The sequence below is a fragment of the Crocodylus siamensis genome, chromosome 11 (genome assembly GCF_052110815.1).
Source record: "Crocodylus siamensis isolate JL-2025a chromosome 11, ASM5211081v1, whole genome shotgun sequence".
NCBI classification, from domain to species: Eukaryota; Metazoa; Chordata; order Crocodylia; family Crocodylidae; genus Crocodylus; species Crocodylus siamensis.
Genome location: NC_143405.1, coordinates 57,224,593 through 57,245,742, shown reverse-complemented (window position 1 = coordinate 57,245,742; position 21,150 = coordinate 57,224,593). Strand labels below are relative to the sequence as shown.

The 21,150-nt window shown below is 41.6% G+C and overlaps 1 protein-coding gene across 1 annotated transcript in view; it reads left to right on the top strand.

Moving 5' to 3' along the window:
- CNTN6 (contactin 6) overlaps positions 1-21,150 on the top strand; it is a 218,940-nt gene that overhangs the window by 68,755 nt on the left and 129,035 nt on the right. Inside the window, exon 3 of the mRNA XM_090022247.1 lies at positions 20,761-20,887. Within this exon, the coding sequence (XP_089878373.1) occupies positions 20,761-20,887 (127 nt within the window). The remainder of the gene's footprint in view (positions 1-20,760; positions 20,888-21,150) is intronic.

The window sequence follows — 21,150 nt, the reverse complement described above, 5'->3', positions numbered from 1 at the left end:
GTTCCCTAGAAGTTTGAAATTTCTTTGCCATATCTTTTTGCATCTACAAGATCTTATTTTGAACACTCAGTTGTACTACAAAATCAATCAGAGCTTTTAATTGCTTTTATTCCTTTTAAAGCTTTGTTTCTACAGACATAATTATTTCTGACTCTGCATTAAATGACTAGTTCATGACCAAGAAACCCCCACTTGGACAGGTAGCCACGCCCCAGTTATAAGAAAAAAGCTATATAAAATAGCCATCTTTTACATTTTTTCACCAGCAAAATCCTGTTTGCCTGGTTTACTGCCAGCTTGCTCATCTGGCTCTTCTGCAGCCTGCCTGAAGTGGTGCTGGAGAGCCCACTTCAGGCAGGCGCTAGGGCAGCCTCACCAAGCCAGCTTCCCCATAGCTTGCAACCCTAATCCTCAGGGATCTGTGGCTCCAAGTGTTTGTACCGCATGGGCTTCTCAGAAGTCGAGGGAGGTCATCATTTCTAGATTGCCTCCATCAGGGAAATGTAGTTAGAATATTTCAACAAGCTCTACTAATAGAGTTATATTTTCCTATTACTCTAATTTCTTTCCGAGACAACAAGGGCAGACATTACATATAAACTATTTTAAGTGATCAGAAAGTGGTTTAAACCTGTAACAGAACAGATGTTCACTGCACATAAACCAGTTTGAAAAAGGCTGAAACCAGTTTGAGATAAGTCTGATACGAGATTCAGCTTTAACTGATTTGGGTCAAACCGGTTTATACAATGTCTGTCCCACACCCAGTAGTTGATCTATTAGTTTTATTTGATCACATTTTCTTTTAATGCTAAATAGTAAATGAAAGGTCTGACATCGCAGTCTCTTGTAATTTTACATTCTTCTGGTAGGATTTCTACAGGTTTGAATACAACCTGATACTCAAAAACCCAAAGCAGCCTGGTTCAGTGTTACCGAAGTCTGTGATTTAGCTAAGTTCAGAAGTATCCGGGCATCATCCAAGCTCTATATCTTTTGATACAATCAAGAGCTTGATCTGATGTGAGGAATTTCTCATGACTGACAGGAATTCCTCTGTCCTTTAGCCAGTAGCTTAGCCCCAGAGTCTCTTGTCACTTTTATTTGCATTTTAGTGTACATGAAATCCCACTAAAATAAATCTGACTTGTGTCCCTGAAGGCAATTTAAAGGGTCTGCTAGTGTCATTTATAATTAATGGTATCCCTCAAGTTAATACTATTTACACTTGTTACAACCAGAACAAATATAATTTAATGTGCAGAATGTATTTTTAGGTACGGTATTATTTGTCTTATTCCATTTTACAATAAGGTGTCCATATTGAAGTTTTTATAGTGTCAATTTTAAAAAGAAGAGAGAAGTTTTGTTGTCCCAAAGCGGTACTGGAGAACATAAAGATTAATTAAAGCACCAGTCAGAAAGGAAGAAGTTCATGCTAGAGCTAAGAAATGAACCTAAATATCACAGTTAAGTGTTTCTACCACAAGGTTATCTTTATTCTTCTTCTTCTTCTTTTTTTTTTTTTTTTTGTTATCCCCTGTTCAAACACTGGTGCTCTAGTATCAAAGGAATTAGTCATTCCTGACCTCTGGTATAATATTTTCCATTTTCATTGTTATTTATCTGTCTGATCCAATTTTTTTTCTGTCCTGCTCTCTGGATGAGTCATTTTGGCTTCCTGGTATATTCATATTACTTTATTCTCTGATCCTGATCTGATAATGTACTATTTCTGACTCTTGTACAATGTTTGGGTTTCTTCGTATTTTCTGTCATCAATAATTGGGAGAAATTTCCCAAACTGAGAGAACGGCATAGTGTTTTATACACTCATGTTACCGTGGTATCTATAGCAGATAAAAAAGTTACAGATCCTTGGAATATATAATGTTGGGGGCTGTAGGCTATAGTATTGTAAATAAAATGACTTTTCAGTGCTTTAGTTCGTGAAATCTCTAATGGCTTGCAGTGTTATGAGTATACCATGACTCAGAAACAATCAACAAAGGTGTTTCAGTGCTGGGTTTTATACACTTACTGCTAAAATGAGGACTGGGGTTGGCAGATGAGGGAAGATTTGAATGTGCCCTAAGAAGAGGCACTAAAGCAATGGTTCGTTCAAGATAAAATATAGCAATTCCTAGTCTGGACCCTAGAGGCAGTCTAACACAGAATAAGAGATCTATTGTAAACTAATGGAGTCCATTAAGGGCTATTTAAACTACAGCTGGTGTGGTTGCGCCACTTGCTCCTCCTTCCTATGCACAGAAAAGGGCCTAAATATAGTTGAACTGGAATGATACTGCTGCACAGACTAGAACAGAGCTTCTCAAAGACTCCATGCAGGCAGATGTGTACCAAGTAACAGTGCCTTAATATTTGGCCTTTCTACAGCAATGCCAAGAAAGGCAAGACCATGAAGACTCAGAAAACAAGTGGATGCAGAGGCCCTCAGAAATGCAACCATTTAACCAACCATTTATCTGACTACAGCAAATAGCATTTTTATATCACAAAAGTCTAGAAAGTGGAAGAATTTGTCTTGTCCAATATAGCCATTCAGCTGAATGTGAAGCTGCACTTAAGCTACTAAGTGCTGTGACAGTGTGCAAATGTCAGTCAATAATATACATATTCTGAGAATATCCTGTTTTTAAACATCTAATTTGAATCAAGATTTTCCATGGGTATAAAAAAATATTATAAATGTCTTGCTTTCCTCTCCAATTAGATGCAAGAAAATATAATCCTGTCTGGTTTGACATGACTTTAATTACTTGAGATGTTGCATTTTTCTAAGGTTTTGTTTCCCAAGTTATCAATTATCTGCAAGCAGTGGGTGGAAGCCTGAAATTTCTTTGCCATATCTTTTTTGCATCTCGAAGATCTTCATTTGAACACTAAGTTGCGCTATTAAATCAATCAAAGCTTTTAATTGCTTTTATTCCTTTTAAAGCTTTGTTTCTGCGGGCATAATCATTTCTGATTCCACATTAAATTCTCGTGACTTAAGACCAGTTCATGACCTAGAAATCCCCACTTGGACAGGTAGTCAAGCACCAGTTATAAGAACAAAGTTATATAAAACAGCCATATTGTTCCGGTGTTTCACAATAAAAATATATAATTTTAATAACATTGCAACACAGGGATTATACAGACACTTGCAATCTAACACCATTGTAATGGCAATTGTATCTAGTGTTCTACAGGGACCTGCGCACTGTGAGCACTCATTAAACTGTAAACACCAAAATAATACACATTACCACGTGTTTTCTACTAAATATGAATGGGAATAACAAAGCATGCCCTGTGGAAAGAGGGAGGAAATAATGTTTACTTTCGTACACGTAGCAATTTGCAAAAATATGTTTATAGAACCTTTTCCCACCGTTTCATTTTCATTCACATCCATTTAGGTTTTTACTACTTAATATCTGCCTTACAACAATGCTGTTGTCATTAATATTCACTAGCTATTGCACGCAGCGCTGGTGTAATTTTCAAGCACTGTAGTACTGAGTAAATGGATTATCATTTACTATGCAACATACATCCAATGTGACTAGAAGGGCAGGAAGAAATTCACAGCAGTTGTATTTTTTTTCCCTCTAGGACTGTGTGTGCGTGTGCGTGTGTACTTATGGAGATGAACATATATATTTATAGTGTTTGCACAATAACAATATTGACATTATGTTTTCTTACTATGGGCTTATTCCAGTGCCCCTCAAAGTCAAATACAAAGGGTTTCACTGACTTCAAAGAGCTTTGTTTTATGCTCTTTATCTAGAAGAATGATGAGGCACTCAACATGTGGCACACAATGGTATCTCTGTGCCAGCTAGGATAATGTAAGCCAAGTCTAATGTTTATTCAGCATCTATGCATATTATCCTTTATTGTGGCTAGGTACAGACATTCAAAATGCCCAAGGCAGAGTCAAACTAACTTATGTGGGTTTTCTAAGTGTACTAGGATAGTTTGGGAGTGAACAGAACATGAGTTTGTCTTCTGGTGGGGAGGAGGGGAGGGCGTGCACCGTGCCTTCACCGGCCAAGGCCAGAAGGTCGAGGGCATTTCTGCAGGCCTCCCAGCATGCTGGAGACTTCCAAGGGCAGCTGAGCAGCCTGGCCACCTCAATTGACTTCTGGGTACATGCCTCCAACCCCTTGCTGTGAGCCACAGGGAGGCAGGGGAAGAGGGGGTCTGCAGTTCTGGGCGCCGCACTTCAGGAGGGATGTGGACAGCATGGAGAGGGTCCAGAGGAAGCCACCTGCATGACCGGGGGAAGCAGGGCAGGCCCCAAGAGGAGAGGCAATGGGACCTGAACCTCCTCAGCCTCCACAAGAGAAGGCTGCGGGGGGATCTAGTGGCTGTTTACAAACTAGTCAGAGGGGACCAGCAGGCACTGGGGAAGTCCCTGTTCCCCTGAGCACTGCCAGGCATGACAAGAAATAACAGTCACAAGGGTAGATTCAGGCTAGATATCAAGAGGCGCTACTTCACGGTCAGGGCGGCTAGGATCTGGAACCAACTTCCAAGAGAAGTGGTGCTGGCCCCTGCCCTGGGGGTCCTTAAGAGGAGGCTGGATGTACACCTTGTTTGACCCCAGTACTCTTTCCTGCCATGGCAGGGGGTTGGACTCGATGATCTGCTCAGGTCCCTTCTGAGCCTACTAATTATGAAACTATGAGGCTTCAGTTGCATGGACCCAGCTCTGGCTGTCAGTTGAACTCGCACAGAGTCCCCACCCCTCAATGTCTGCAGCTGGGAGTGGGCTGGATGCAGAACACGGGGCTGGGGAGGGGGTCTGTGCTAGCTTGACTCTCTGACACCAAAGCTGTGTCCATACAACAGAAGCCTCAGTCCCATCCCTCACTCCTTCAGCTACCTGCAGCTGAGAGATGGCTGGATGCAAGATGCGGGGTGGTGAGAGTTTCTGTGCCAGCTCGACTCTGTGACAGCCTGGGTATGCTGTGGGGCCTGCAGTACGCTTGTCCGGAGCAAATGAGCATGGCATAGCTCCAGCACAACTCCCTGTGACAGAGAGCTAGTGGAGACCAGCAAAAGAGCCTGGGATGCCAGTGGGTAGCAACCTAATATTAATCAATTGGGGATCTAGTACAAAAGTTCGATAGACTGGTCTAACCTAAACCGATCAAGTGTGATAGCACATCGATCCAGGTCTTAGTCTGGGTTCTGCCATTTTATAAACTAGTCTATGTGCCCCGAACTTCTGTTCTGCTACAGGTTTAAACCAGTTTCTGGTCACTTATACTGGCTTAGGTGTAATGTCTGCACCTGATTTCTAAGAGCTATCATGACGACGGTGGAAATAGTCATTTCCTTTCTCTATATGGATTTAGTTCCATTTAAACTTAATCTTCCCAATAGATCACACAATAACACTATTCTATAAAATAATGAGATGAGGGACATGGCAACGTGTGTTTAAAGATTTTGTACTTGCCCTTGGAGATTACGGGTTAAATTTTCCCAGCCTTTCCTTTGCCAGGCAGAGAATTATGGCGTCTCTTGTTATTTTCCTCTTGGTCCCACTCAGATTGTTACCCTATCAGAAGGAAAGATGGAGGGGTGAAAGAAGACACGACTCACTTCTTAGGATGTCTCAGGAGCTAAAATTAGGTGGAGATTGGAAGGAGCCATAGCTCTGTCAACTTGCAAACTCCTCAGCCATAGCTCTCTGGGTACACAGTAAACTGTTTCATAATTAAAGGTGCAGTAATTTTTCTCCTCCACTGAGCAACAGAGAAACAGGTGAGGGACTGAGCCATGCTCTTGAGGCAGTACAGCAATATGCTACCCCTTCCTCAAGCCAAATTATAGACCTAATCTATTGCCATAATATCAGCATTATGATCAGTGCAACATACGACTACATAAAATTGCATTTTCGAATGAGTAACCCCATCAAACTAATTAAACAACAGGAGAAACATACGAATGGAAGCATTTTCTTAATGGCACTTTAAGTATAACATGGGGAAAAGTATTTTCCATATCAATTTATCTTTGTTTTGTGTGCATTAATTTGATTTCAACTCTCAATGTAACTTTGCAATGGACCAAATTAGATATGCTGGTGTACATAAAAGCCTCCACTCCGCCCATTTGTGCATTGCTCAGAGAGCACCAGGCCAAACAAAAATCCTCCTGATAACATTTGGGATAATTGCACAAATATCCAGAGCAAACCAAGCTTAGTAGGTGTAAAAATGTCTGAGCTTAATGAATCAACATCCATTTATTGTAGTAAGCATAGCTATATTTTACACTGAAAAAGCTATACAAGAACAAAATGCTGGATTTATTTAACTGGCAGGATATTAAATGATATAGCTGTTATCTTTTCCTGTATTGTAAATTATTGAATTAAACCTTCAGTCATTTTGGCAACATTGCCAAATGAATATTACAACAGTACAATGCAGCAAACAATATCTGTCACCAAATCTAGGTCTCACTTATAACTGAAATTACAGTGAACAAAATGCTTGTGCAGTAGATTGGAAAAGGTTCATTATTATTTATTCGTCTTGCCTAGTAACAAAAAAACTAATGAAATTTCATTGAGAAGAATGCGTGTCAGGATTACTATACATCATAAAGACACATCCCTCTAACTTCATCGTGGATATTTGTCTCTGTAATTAGAAGTCTGTTCTGCAATAGTTCTGTATCTGAAGGACATGGCCAAGTTCATGACATAAAACAAATCACCTGCCCAAATGAAAAGGCCTCCTTTATCTCTTTGGCATCTTGCACAATAGTATAAAAGCATTCAGAAAAACCTGCTATTAAAATAGGGCACTATTATATAGTTAGTTATTTAACCATAGCAAGAACTGTCAGTTATAAATCTGCAGCTTTTCTTTAACCTGACATTTTGTGATTTTTAATACACTTCTTATATTGGCATACCTGTACCTATTTAAGGTATATTTCTATAGCCCTGTACAGCCTCCTATAGCCCTGTACAGCCTTCATGTCTACGCCATGAGAAGTCAGTCTCACACAGAGTAAATTGATGGGAGTTCACTGAAGAGCAAAAGGTTTACACCACTTACCAACAATATTGCTATGCCATAGCTTGGTCTGGAGAACACAATGGCTTGGTATTAAATTACCCTGGTTAAAACAGGGCCCTAAAATTGTAAACAACTATTTCATTACATTTTGAAATTTAACATTCAATATTAATTATTTTGATAATTGCAATGTATGCAGGTCTTGGAAGAAGAGGGAAAAGTCGTTGTACACTACCGTATATGTTTTCTTGGAAGCTTCAGAAACAGATTGGCTATGCTCCCGTTCATGGGCTGAGAGAATTTGAGTTCTGCAATTATCAGAATGATTAAATAATGAAAATGGGGAGTCCTATATTAAAAAGCTCATCCACTCTTCCAAATAGGAACTCAGCTACCTTAATAGATTGGGGGGGGAGGTGGGAATGAAAATTTAAAATGTGGACTTTTTGAATTTCAATGAGAAGAGGAACTATATCTTTTTGAAAATGACCCTGCTCTAACCATAACTATAGAACAGCTATTTCCACTTCTGATTTTTCATAAAACGATATCTCATCTCCTACCACTAGATGGTAACTTTTGACAAGTGGCTACTTTTTTAGACAGTAGCAACAATAAAGTATTATTTTACTTGAGCATTTTTTTCTTATAGCATCAGGACTCTTCAGAGTTTGTGCTAGTAATACATCTGTCACATATCATGAGTATGCCCCAAGGGTCACAGTACCTTCAAACACTGAATAGTGGCTAGTAAAACAGACTCTCTCAATGGTGGATATTAAAAATATCTCCTCCATTTATTTAGGGAGGAATTTAGCAGTTATTAATTTAGTCCTACAGGAGATGGACTGCAAAACCTAATGAAGTCCCAGCACTAGGATGCAGGAAGGGAAGGGCATTAGGATCCAGGGAGGCAAAGCATGTTCAAAAGTGTTTTGCACCAAATCTTTCTGCTTCCAGTTGTGGGGATTTCCTTTGTAGACATTGGCACCCAGGAACAATACATAGCCATTCCCTCTTTTATCCATTCATCCTTTATTATCAGCTCTGCAACCCTCTAGCCTTAGAGTAATGGTCTTTCAGACTCCAACTCTTCTGGCCTCTACATTTAAAGCATAGCTTGAAATCCTGAACTCCAATAAAGTCAGTGTGCATTTTGCCATTGACTTCATTAAGACCAGGATTTCACCCCCCGTGCCTCCTGGGCTGTCACCTTCATTGCCATATAAGAGAGCGTTGGCTTCTCTCTCTTTTTAGTTTCTGATCAAAAAAAACAAACTGGGATTTCTCAGTTACTCCCAATTTGACTTTTTCAACAGAAACTGAAATCTGAAAGAAGCTCAGTACCTCTGAAGCTCTGAACATTAATGTCTGGGGAGAAGAAAGCATGCAAAAGTTGAAGAACTCTCCGGTGGAGGGGTGGGAGGGGGAGGCCTCCAGGTTTTAGGCTGTTTTTGCTGCTGAAGCTTATACCGTGTCTTTTAATCTCATTCTCTTCACTCAGGTCTCCTAGTTCAGTATCTCGCTGGGCACTGAACACCTTCATCGTGGGTAAAAGCAAGCCTCCTTGAGCGAATATAGGCTACCGCATCTGACATGTTTTATTCCTTTTCTTGGATACTTTCATCCCTCTTCTTTTCTGTTTTCCACTCTTTTTCTAGTTTCAGAGACAATATCTAACTCCTCGCACCGATGTGTTATTTTAAGTTTATGCTCCCTTGTTAACAGGCCGACACTATATATCTCATCCATTACCTCTCCTATCACATTGGTTATGCTGCTCAAAGCCCTTAAGCTACCTGATTTAGTTTTTGGTCGAAGAACATATCCATTCTCTTCTGTCCCCGATACAGCTAAATCAAAAGACCTAGCGCTATTTGCAATGAGAGGCTCTCACACATTTTCACTATCAATGGGTTTCACTACCAATCCTTCTTTGCATGCACATGTGCTCATATGCTATTTTAAGTCTCATTTTATTTTGCTGAGCTTCTTATGGTCTGATTATTCAATCCATGTTCCTACACACTTAACCTTATTAAATAGGTGTTGTGGTTTTATGCAGCGGTTAATATGCCTCATTTTTATATATCTGTATCTTCTATGTCTTTCTATACTATATTTCTGGGTGGGGATTTTGAACAGTGCATGAATAATTGAGGAAAACAGGTGCCATTGAAAGCCAGCGGCGTCCCCCATATTGATAAGACAGCAAGGTTAGGTCATAATGTGACTAATGAGTGATAAGGCGACAAAAACATGCTGAGATACAACATTACAACTGAGTGCAGAGTGAAAGTACAGATTAACTTAGATGCAAATGCATTACTAGGCTGTTATAATTATGCCCAAATAAGCTATAAACCCTGGTCAAGATTATATTTGAACTCAGTGGGGGGCCAACCTTTCTGGCAACCGTACCACAAATTAATCCACATCCTTCCCATGTGCCACTCTGATCTTTTCCCCTTACCTGATCTGCTGCTAAGCTTTCTGCTCCCTGTCCTGTGCTCCCTGATGAAGCTGCTGCTCTGCTTTCTGCTTCCTCTCTGCCACTGTGATACCTGTCCCTTCCCCAAGTGCCGTATACCACACGCAGAGCTTGCCTGTACGACAGGATGACCACCCCTGTTTTAACTCAATCTTGCCAAGCCTGAAAGTATACTACTAAGGTAACCAGACTTCCTTTATTCAGTTTTGTTTTGATCCTGTGCAATAATCAGATTATTATGATGAAGATCCAATGGTGATTTTAAAATGATTTGAGAAAGAGCCATGTTTCACTTCTTGGTATCACTACACTGCTGCAATCTCCAAGCTATCTGCTGTACACTCTTTACCTAGCATTGACAAGGACCTTACTATAAAGTCAATAAGAAAAGAGGCTTCTTAATCAGCTGCTGGTTTGGGCCCATAAAGTCATATTAATGTTTTAGATCAGATATGAGCTTCTATCTAAGAAATGTTCAGAAAGATTCATTAGGAACTCACTACCCCTGGAATTTATAACATTCCTGGGACTTAATAGCCTGGATAAATTCTTCCTTATCTGGTTTGCCTATGTGAATGATTGCAGCCTTGCATTTAGAAGCCTTTTTTGCAGAACAGTCCTTGCCATAGCGTTTTTTCATTGGGACCTCTTCACTATTGTGATCTTTCACTATATTAAGGATGCCCTACACCTACAGTTTTGCCTTAAAGGGCCGCACAAAGCCCCTATGCACCTGGTGCTCAATAGAAGTGGCTGCAATAACTTGATTATTGTAAACTCTGGCTAGGGACAGAAATTACACATTTGGCTAAGGGAAGAAACTGGTATAAGTGATTAGAACTCAGTTCAAATCTGTAACACAACAGAAGTTTAGGCCACATAAACCACTTTCAAAATGGCCAAAACCAGTTCAAGATAAACCTGGATGCAGTATCAGACTTAACTGATTTAGCTTAAATCATTGTATTGAACAGATTCAAGTTAAACTCAAAAATCCCCCAGCATCCCAGGGTGCTTTGCATCTCTCCCAAAATCCACCCCCTTCCCCCTGCAGGGTGGGTGGAATAGCCTTGGCCCAAGCTGTCTGGCTCCAGCCAAGGATGGATGTGTGCTCTACTCTCCCCCTGACTCCAGGCTCTAGCTTGGGTCACTGCAGGCAGGTGGCTATATTTCTGGAATCAAAACAAATGTCTGTTCACTTGCTTATTGGTTCAACCTATGCAGGTTAGACTAACATGCAAAGATTGAATATAGTCAAAAAATCTGAGGCTGACTCTCTGTACTTAGCCTTTAAGATAGGTATTATATTATTCTTCCTTGTTCTTGTATAGTGTGTATAGCACAAGCGCTTCCTGAGCTATGCCTGGAGACCACACTGAGCAGGGAATGGTGTATGGAACTTGGTGTTTGCCTTCTTTGCATAGATCAAGCCCACCCATAATGTGTTAGGAGAAGTGTTTTTGATCTCCACTTATCTCTGCTTGTTCTTATGTTCCATAAATAATGTTTATAAGAATTGCACTAAGTTAGCTGGTTTATGTCAGGCATGCGTGGGCATGTGTGTTAGCATTTGGAAACGTTATGTGGGCATGGGTGACAGCGTTTGGAAAAAGAGTTTTCCAGAAACTCTGAACTTGGTGATATAAGTGTCCTACTTATATATGATTAGCATGCACAGTAAAGTGAATGTTTTGGTGGGAATGAGTGCTGGAGGTAAGAAAGAAGCCGACTGGCGGATGAGTGATGAAGGTGCATCTTTGTTGCGTGTTCAATGATTGACAAACGTGCAGTAAAGGGGAGAGTGTCTTCTGATTGGTCAGCCTGAATTAGATGACTTGGTTGTGCCTCTCATAGGGGGAGAGGGCAGTGTGCTTTGCTTCCTGGGAGACAGCAGAAAGTAAGGACTGGAGGGCCGAGAAAACTCATTTTGAAAGCAATCATTTTCTTGTCATTGATTAATTGGCTGTTATTATTTTTATTGTTGTTACCTTGTTGCTTTGTCATCATCCCTTGTTAATAAATATCCTTTCCCCGTATGAATGGGTGGAGGTGGTTATTTCAGCCGGGGACCTAACCAACTGATTATTCCCAAGCATCTGATAGATGGCCCACACCCCTAACTGCCCCATTTATAAATTTTACCAGCGATTAGAAATCTTTGTATAATTAGAGTTTTCCTGCTCCAACAATGAACAGATTTCTAACCTGTAATTGTGCTGGTAGCGCTAAACAGTTGTGCCAGTGATTCTATTTTGCACAAAATTCATCCAGAGGAAATGCAGGACGCACCCCATTCTCTCAACATGCATACTTTGTAGGATGATTGGTCAATGGAAGTGTGGGTCTGGTCAGCCCTCCCCCTTCTCTTTCTGTTTTAATTTATTTGGGAACATGGAAAAAACAGTAGCTTAACCAGGGGTGAGCAAATGAAGCACCAGGCCCAGGTGCCTAGTTAGAGGGGACACCAGAATGACAGCTTCAGGGTAACCCACAGCACCATAGCAGCAGCTTGCATTGGAGGAGCTCATGCTGCCATAGTGGCAGTGGCCCCTGTGCAAGCAGGTATGCACTCAATACCAGATGCCTCCACCCAGGACAATAAAATTCCTAGTCATCCCTCTGCAAAGTAAGGCCCAAAACTCCCTGCGTTGGTTTTCATTCAGCTGGCTCAGATAATTGTGTGTGCACCTTCTTTGCATACATGAAGCCCACCCCTAATGAACAGATTCTTACCTGTGCCAGTGCTTATAGCACTCTATAATTGAGACCATGATTCTATTTTGCACAGAGTTCATAATAAAAAGGGAAATGTATTTTTTTCTGCTCTTTATATATCTGCAATGGGGAGGAGGGAAATGAAGAGCAGCAGCAATCCTGTACTCTCTAAAGCCCATTCATAATTTACATACTGCGAGTTGTATTTGATTTTGCTGACTTGGTCTCTCCCTTTCTTTCCTCCCCTTCTCAAATATATATAAAAGTAAGAGCAAGTAAAAATATAGAGGGGCTTACCAAAAGTCTTTGACTACATCTAAACTGACTACCTCAGCTTCACGCAACAGAAAATGTGCTTCCTGGATAGCAATGAAAGGAAAAAACCTCTTTGCAAGTCTCAGTTGATTTATGATTATGAAAAAAATAGACTTCCTCATGTTCCAGCCTCCTTGTGCTAATCTTCATATTCGTTGAAGACAATATCCTATAATGAATAAAGGGATGTTATTTCATTTTCAGATTCTTCATTAGAATTCAGACTAGCATAATTATGGTCTTTATGGAAATTAAGCTGATCGGGCATTATAGAGAAATACATACATTTTAACTCTATAAGGCAATGTTTCATAATGAAAGTTTAGATTTGCTTTCAAACACTAAGCAGAGTCATAGCCAAGGCTTTTGAACAAATGCATGCATTTAGCCCCAAATGTACTATTTTAAAAATTATTCTTATAACTTAAATTTATCTTTTTATATATGAACAAAAGCAAGGAATACTTGAATTATGCAGTTGCCTGTGGAGGGAGGAATGTGGGGAAACTGGTAGAAAGTAGTTGGGAAAATGTATGACCATTGTCTATGAGAAAAGAAGAATAGAAGTCAGGAAATTAGAAATGACCCAGTTTGCCCTTGCCTAGAGATACAGCAATAAGGGATAGACTACCAAAAAAGAAATCAGTACAGTCTCCAAAAGCATAAATCTATCTATGCTTACAATGTGGTGGCATTCTCTGTGGATCACAGAGCAAGGCACAAAATGCTCGTGTGCAACCATCTGCGAGAACATACAAAAAGTTGCGCACATTTTTCTGATAGGGGTTGCAATACTTCTTACCTATGTAAATTACTGTGTCCAGTTGTGATGTCATACTGGATCAAAATCACAAAAGAACTACAAAAGGGGTAATAACTTTTTTAATCCCTGGGTGGTTTAGAAGCCCAAGTCCCATTTTCAGATGACAGTCAATAATTGCAGTTACAAGTTTTAGTTGGACCATACTAAATCTGTGGAATATTAAACATTATTAAAAATTAGAAAATATAGCGAGCAGTTGTACATTAAGAATTAATGCCATTTCTTGTCTACACAGCTTTAAGGGCTGGTGAGCAGGTTGTGGCTAGGAGCCAGGACACCCGAGCTGCTGCTCTGGAGGAAGGGCTGGGAGTGGTGCATCTGGGGATGCTGGAGGACTGGAAATTGCTTGTTTTATTGCCATGGAGCAGACCAAGTTACCCTAACAGAAGCTAGGTAGCATGGCTCAGAGTTAACTCTTGCCTAAAGTGTTGTAACTTTAAGATGCTCTGAGAACATTTAGCATGACCTAACACACCTCAATGTGTGGACACTCGGGGCATCTATACGCATACATTTTCATGCCCAGATGTACCAGAGTCTGTTTTGCACATGAGCTGATGCACACAGCTCTTCAATGCAGTTGTCTAAGTGGCAAAATGCATGTCAGCGCAGAGAAAATGGCAGCAGTGCTTTTGTACTAAGTTATAGTTGGACCTACTATGTGTTTTAGTTGAAAAATGGACTACCACCATTTTCTGTGCACTGATGTGCATTTCACCTCTTATACAACTGCAAGTGACACAGCACTGGGCATTTTTCAAAGCTCCTGGAGCAGCAGCACTTACATATGTAAAAATGCCCTTGCATTTTTAAGTGCCCGTACTCTGATCTAAGTGTAATTTGTAACTTCATCCCGAAATTCAAACTCGTAATGGCCAGATTTAAAAAGATTTTTATGCATCTAAAAATGATGATGTGTACATGGTGCACCATATCTTTCTCAAGTTCGAGTCTCAGCCCTACGCACCTTAAATGGGCACAAAGCATTGGTTTGATGTTAAGGCAACATGCACTTCAGACAAGCCTTAGACGTAACTGGAATGAAGCTCATATATATTTGACACATCGGTGCAACGAGTGCAGCAGACATTTGGGTTGGAAGACTCTGACAAGACCAGGACAGGCAGAAATCATAGAGTAACCGGACTTGGAATATGGAGTCTAGATTGGGACAGCTCTGATGAGTAATTTACCCAACAAGACATTTAACATCAAGGTGGTGCAAGACGGGGGTATGAGGGAAAGGAGGAAACCCAGAATCTCTCTCTCAGAAGAGATTCACTGAGCTCCAAATCCAGAGAGTGGAAGGTGGGCTGCGATGGGACTGGCCATGTCCCAAGGCATTAAGATCAATGTCCCAAGACATCAGTACCAATATAACCACATGGCAGGCAACCTCATCAAGATGGCAGCCCACTACTCCTGGGATAAAGGAGGCCCAGTAGGTTTTTTAGAGCAACAGTGAAGCAAAAATGCCAGGGAGTCAGGTAGGGAGTATCCAAGCCAACAGCATCCCAAAACAACCCCCGCCTAAAAGTACCCAATTAATTTTGGCAAGCTAGATAAGTAAGGAAATAAAAAAAAAATAAAATCACACATATACTGATTGAAGAAAAGATGATCACAAGACAATTTGTTGGGACTCTCAGAATAAAAAACCTCAACTATCAGCAGGGCAGTAAAAATAAGAAAGCAGCAGGCAGAGACAGAGGATTTAGATAATGTTATTCGCACAGTGGGTTGTCAGTTTGACAAACATCTGACTAAGGGCAGAAGTAAAAGAACCAGCAGAGCCCTGGTGGGGAAGTGTGACAATGTAGAAATGTTTCAAGAACAATATGTTCCCTCAATTAGAGGAATCTGTGGAAGTTATTGATGCAGGTAGATAAAGCGAACTGACTTTCCTTTCTCCCATATCCTTTTTTGTGCATTGGAAGTATAATAGTTATGTGTGTGCATGAGTGAGCAAGTAAGAGAGAGGTTTACCTTGTGACTCTAGTACACACAACCCTGGGAACTCTGCATTACATTGTTAGCAGGGGAGTTTGTAACTTGGCCTCTGACTACACTAAGAAAGAAACTCAGTTCTTTAAACCAGCACATGTGCCTAGGCTTGAACAGACATTGGTAAAAGTTATCTTTTGAGCTGGCCTCAGAGATGATGCTCAAGGGCAACCAGCATGGTTTCATTAGGGGCAGGTCATGTCAGACCAACCTGATTGCCTTTTATGATCAGGTCACAAAAGCCTTGGATGCAGGTGTTGCCGTGGATGTAGTCTTTCTGGACTTCAGCAAGGCCTTTGACACCGTCTCCCACCCCATCCTCATTAAGAAATTGGGTGACTGTGGCACTGATGCCTACACAGTCAGATGGATTGTAGATTGGCTGAAGGGTTGCACTCAGAGGGTGGTGGTGGATGGGTCATATTCAACCTGGGGAGAAGTGGGCAGCGGAGTCCCCTAGGGCTCGGTCCTTGGGCCAGCACTGTTCAATCTCTTTATCAACCATTTGGATAACGGGGTGAAAAGCACCCTGTTTAAATTCGCTGATGATACCAAATTTTGGGATGAGGTGAGCACACTAGTAGGGAGGGAAAGACTGCAGCAAAACTTGGATAGGTTACAGGTGTGGGCTAGCAAAAACAGGATGCGCTTCAAGACGGACAAGCGCGGGGTGCTGCACTTGGGCAGTAGTAACCAGCAGCACGCTTATAAGATGGGAAACTCCCTTCTGGAGAGCACAGAGGCAGAAAGGGATCTTGGAGTTATTATTGACTCCAAGATGAACATGGGCCGACAATGCGAGGTCACGGTTGGCAGGGCTAACTGAACCTTGTCTTGCATCCACAAGTGCATCTCTAGCAGGGCCAAGGAGGTGATCCTCCCCCTCTATGCAACACTGGTCAGGCCACAGCTGGAGTACTGTGTCCAGTTCTGTGTTCCCCACTTCAGGAGGGATGTGGACAACATGGAGAGGGTCCAGAGGAGGCCACCTGAATGATTCGGGGACTACAGGGCAGACCCTACAATGAGAGACTGCGGGACCTGAACCTGTTCAGCCTTCACAAGAGAAGGCTGAGGGGGGACCTGGTGACAGTCTATAAACTCACTAGGGGGGATGTGACAGGTGTATCTCGCTGGATCCTTTCTATTGGTGGCTCTGCCTTCCTGTCTTGGGCCACCTGCCTGCTTACTCACCTGCCATGCCTTGATCTTAATTGATTGAGCGATGTAATTAGCGGGAGGCTGCCCACTTTATATGCCCGGTGTCAGGGGGCGCTATCTGTGGCTCCTATTCCTCCCCTACACCGCAGCCCAAGCCTCACAGATGGTACTTGACATGGTTTGCCCTATGCCTTGGCCCTCTTCTTTACTTCTGGGGCTCCTCACTGCCTCCTCTCGGCTCTGGGGCTCCTTACTGCCCCCTCTCGGCTCCAGGCTGGGGTCAAATGCACCCCAAACGCTGTGCCCTCTATGGCGCCAGGGTCCCCATGCTACCGTGGAGCTCCTATGAGGCCTTCTCTGACCCCTTATAGCCTCACCCGGTCCTCCGGTCTTATAAAACTACAAACAGAAAACTCAAGCCCCTGGGCTACAAAATAAACTCTAAACCATCCAGTCAAAACCACGTTCTATCCCTACGAGGAAAATACTCCAACTCATAGCGGGAACCAGGTGATGCTCCTGCAGTCTATCTTCTCCTTTCTCTCTGCACTGGCTGAGCTCCCCCCCTCCTTGGCCACTGGAGGGGAACTGCCCTCCTGGCCTCATGCTTGGGCTTAAGAAAGGGCCAAGCCCTGCCCCTTCCTGTCAGCTGATCCCCTTGGTTCCCCTAGCAACCAGCACCTGTTCTGCCCTGGTGACTGGCAGTTGAGCCTCCCCCTTCTCACCACTAGGCATCTCTCTTGAGCCATTTCTGCTTTTAGGCTCAGGGCACCTGAGTGCTCTGTGACAGGGGACCAGAAGGGTTTGGGAGAGACCTTGTTTCCCCTAGCGCCCCTGGCATAACAAGGAATAACGGCCACAAGTTGTTGGAGAGGAGGTTTAGATTAGACATCCGTAAGAACTACTTCACAGTCAGGGCGGCTTGGATCTGGAACAAGGGAAGTGGTGCTGGCTCCTACCCTGGGGGTCTTTAAGAGGATGCTTGATGCCTACCTGGCTGGGATCATTTAAGCCCAGTTTTTGTTTTGTTTTGTTTTTTCTCCTGCCCTGGCAGGGGGGCGGACTTGAAGATCTATAAGGTCCCTTCCGACCCTACTTCTATGATACTATGATCTCTGCCTCTTGCTTTTATGCAGCTCCCCATCTCCATGGCTGCACTGCTTTTTGTTGCCTTCCTGTTGTCCCCATCAGTGGTTCTTTCTCCACCTCCCAGAACTTAACAAAATAACTTGGCACTTCGACTTGCCAGAAAGCTTCTTCTTTCCAGTCTCTTGCCTCATGACACATTGATGTGTGGAGAGAGTTTCACAGGACAGAGAAGAAAAGTAATATACCTCCGAGCCACTCCTTTCTCCCTCTCTTCCTTTGCAGGTTCTCCAAATGCCCCTATTTTGATTTCCTTCCTTTCCCAGAAGCCTTGATTCATCAAGGCCTCAATTACTAGGGCTTTGAAATATTGTTGTACAATATGGAGACTCTGCAGTTTTAATAAGGCCGAAGCAGAAGGCACCGAAAACAAATAAATCAATCATTGAAAGCCCTACTGAGAGCCCTACTTCCATATTGGCAAAAATATAAATCTCTTTTGAGTTGTTCAGGGAACGGGCCATATTTTTGTTTTGTGTTTGCAATGCTTTTAGTAGAACAGGGTCCTCGTTGATGACCTGGTTTCCAACTATTTTGATGACCACTCTACAAATATATTATTTATAAGATATATAAATATTTGGTTATTTATATATATTATAACATAGTATATGTTATATAAATATCTGGTTGATGACCTGGTGTCCTAAAATATTTGTAGAGTGGTTCATATATAAATTCACACACACACACACACACACACACACACACACACACGAACTTATGCCTTGATCTAGAAAAGCATGCAAGTGCACAGTTTCTTTAGGTTCATGGATAGGCTCACTGAATCCCAAGGATGAGGTAATACGAAAGTTTATATTTAGCTGCATATTTATCTTGCTATTTCTTGAACTCTGATACTGGTTTTGCTTTATATTTTCTGGGAGACTTCACTGATGTCCACAAGTGATGGAGAAGTCAGCAGATATTTGAAGGCTCATTCGAGTCCATGTAGAGCTTGCAAAGTTCAACAGAATGAAAAAGTTATTGAAAATGATATTTTTAAACATGATTTACTGCATTTTATGGTCTGTTATGTCACTTATAACATCTTGTATAATGTTCAGGCACGTTTAATGCTTTACCTTCAAACCACTAGCTCATCTCAGCTGTTTTAGTGGCCTGAATTATTGTATAGCTCTAGCTTTATATCCTAAACTTGCTGGGCGTATTTTATCTTTCTAGTGTAACTAATGTATATATGTCCATGCTATTTTCTTTATAACAGAAAGTACTCTTAAAAATGAGACGCGTCTTCCCAAACAGCAATTGTAGTACAAAACAAATCAATCTTTCCCGACTATTATTCCAAATTCAACTCCTCCTCTCATGAAGACGACTCCTCCCAAGTGTAACTCATAAAAATATACTTAAAGATAGGTTGAGTTCTGTGATTTTTTTGTGTAATTCTGGAAGCATAGAAGGAATGTAATTACTAGTAGAGGGGGCAGGATTTATTCAAGGGCAGACTTTCACAGAAAAATACATGGGAAGTATTTGTGTTTAAGCTTGGGAGAGTTTCTAACAAGGCAACTGGAATTTAAATATAACCTTCCATTGAAAAGGTTGGTAGCCACTATTATATTATATTTTGACAAAAGAAAAAATGAAAGTAAATCATCACACTTAGAGCAGAACAAAAAGCTGTTCAACCCCACAGGACAAACACAGGAACATAGGACAAGAAATAAACTATAGTTAACTGGAAGTTTAGTAAATATACTATGTGACAATCTATAGTATTCACTCAATATAAGCCAGCCCATCTCTCAATATATCATTAATTTTCAATAATTAAATCACAGGGTCGCATAAGGAAAATTCAAAAAACCGAAGACACAGCCAGGAGTGCAGGAGATGCAAGGTGTCTTCTTGCAAATGAAAATCCTTTCAAAGAACAGCCCCGCTCTACCACGTTTTGGCTATTAGTTGTGAACCTTACAAGAAATTTGAAGGGAATAAAGTTGAAATCTGAAGAACTTATTGGCTCATAACTGTTCAAGGACCATAACCCAGGATTTCCACTCTGAGGACAGGACTGGTCCAGCCACTTGCCCTTTTGCTCCTTCTCTGTCTGGCCCTGTGAATCTTGTATTCCTTTTTCCACCAGCAAAGCTCCAGTGGCCCGGGTGCTTCATTTGTAGGTGTCCTGTTGCCTTTCTGTTGTACCTGTCCATGGTTTAGCACTCTCCTGAGGATTAGGGCCGACTCCAGAGGATTAGCCGGAGGTGGCAACCGAAGCAAGATCTTTACTTCCCAATTGCTCTAAACATTACAAAACTGCTGCCACCATTGATAAAATAGGGTTTTCAGGATTTTTACCGCACTGTACACAAATGGACAGCCTAGGTGCCACGATCTAGATGGTTTAACATACGTATCGGAGTAGTTTTAGACATGCTGCCCTCTTTAACATTTCTCCAGGGCTGGTTAGGCATTCCCTTGCTCACTGTGACAGTCCTGAGAAGCCAACTCTCCCCATTTAAGGTACAGGGTACATTAATGAGGTTTATCCGTTCCATTTCTGGATCTAGACACCTGCCCTTTAGGCACAGGAATTTTTTGTTGCCAACCTACTTGCCTTTTCTGCTGTACTTCAGTTCCCCATAGTTTTAAGTGGGTAACACCATTTCCCTACCTGTCCAGAATACGGTGAATGTAAGTGTATTAAAAAACCAGAGAGACTACCACGGTGACGTTGAAAACAAAATGTCATCACCTTGTTCTATTCTGCTTCCGTTAAGGGTTTGTAAACCCAATTTTAAGGTGGAGAGGAGAGGGGCATCAAATGCACTTTTTTTTTTTAATGTAGCAGGCATGCAAACAAGCCACACTCCATTGTCATTCCGGCCAGACCCTGGAAGTGAGGTTTTACAGTGACTCAGAGTTGAAATGTTTGCTTCCTTACAGTTAAATGCCTGCAGGCTCATTTCCTGCAAAGTACTATACTGGGAGTAGATTTTGAACGGAGACAAAAACACTGAAGTTACAGTTCTTTATAGGATACATATTAAAAGTCTAATTTGAACTTATTGCTTCTTTCACAGAGGAAGATACTCTGCACGGTCCTATTTTTACCCAGGAGCCATACGATATTACTTATTCGATGGGTTCAGCGGATCCAGAAATACTGCTGAATTGTACGGCTAAAGGATACCCATTGCCATACTACAGGTGAAATCATCTTTGCAAGTGCTCTGTTTCACTTGTTTCCAACTCTTTTTGATCAAAGCTTAGTAATATACTCAGTGTACTGCTAAGTGCTTGCGCATAGGCCTGACATTACCTGTGCATGTAAATACTAATGTGAGTACACATTGTACAATGGAACTGTGAGATAAAACTTGACGTGCACATAATTGTGTCTTTAGAGCAGTAATATTAAGAAAAGATGCATGACAATGACAATATGAACTAATTTAAGAAACTGCTTTTTT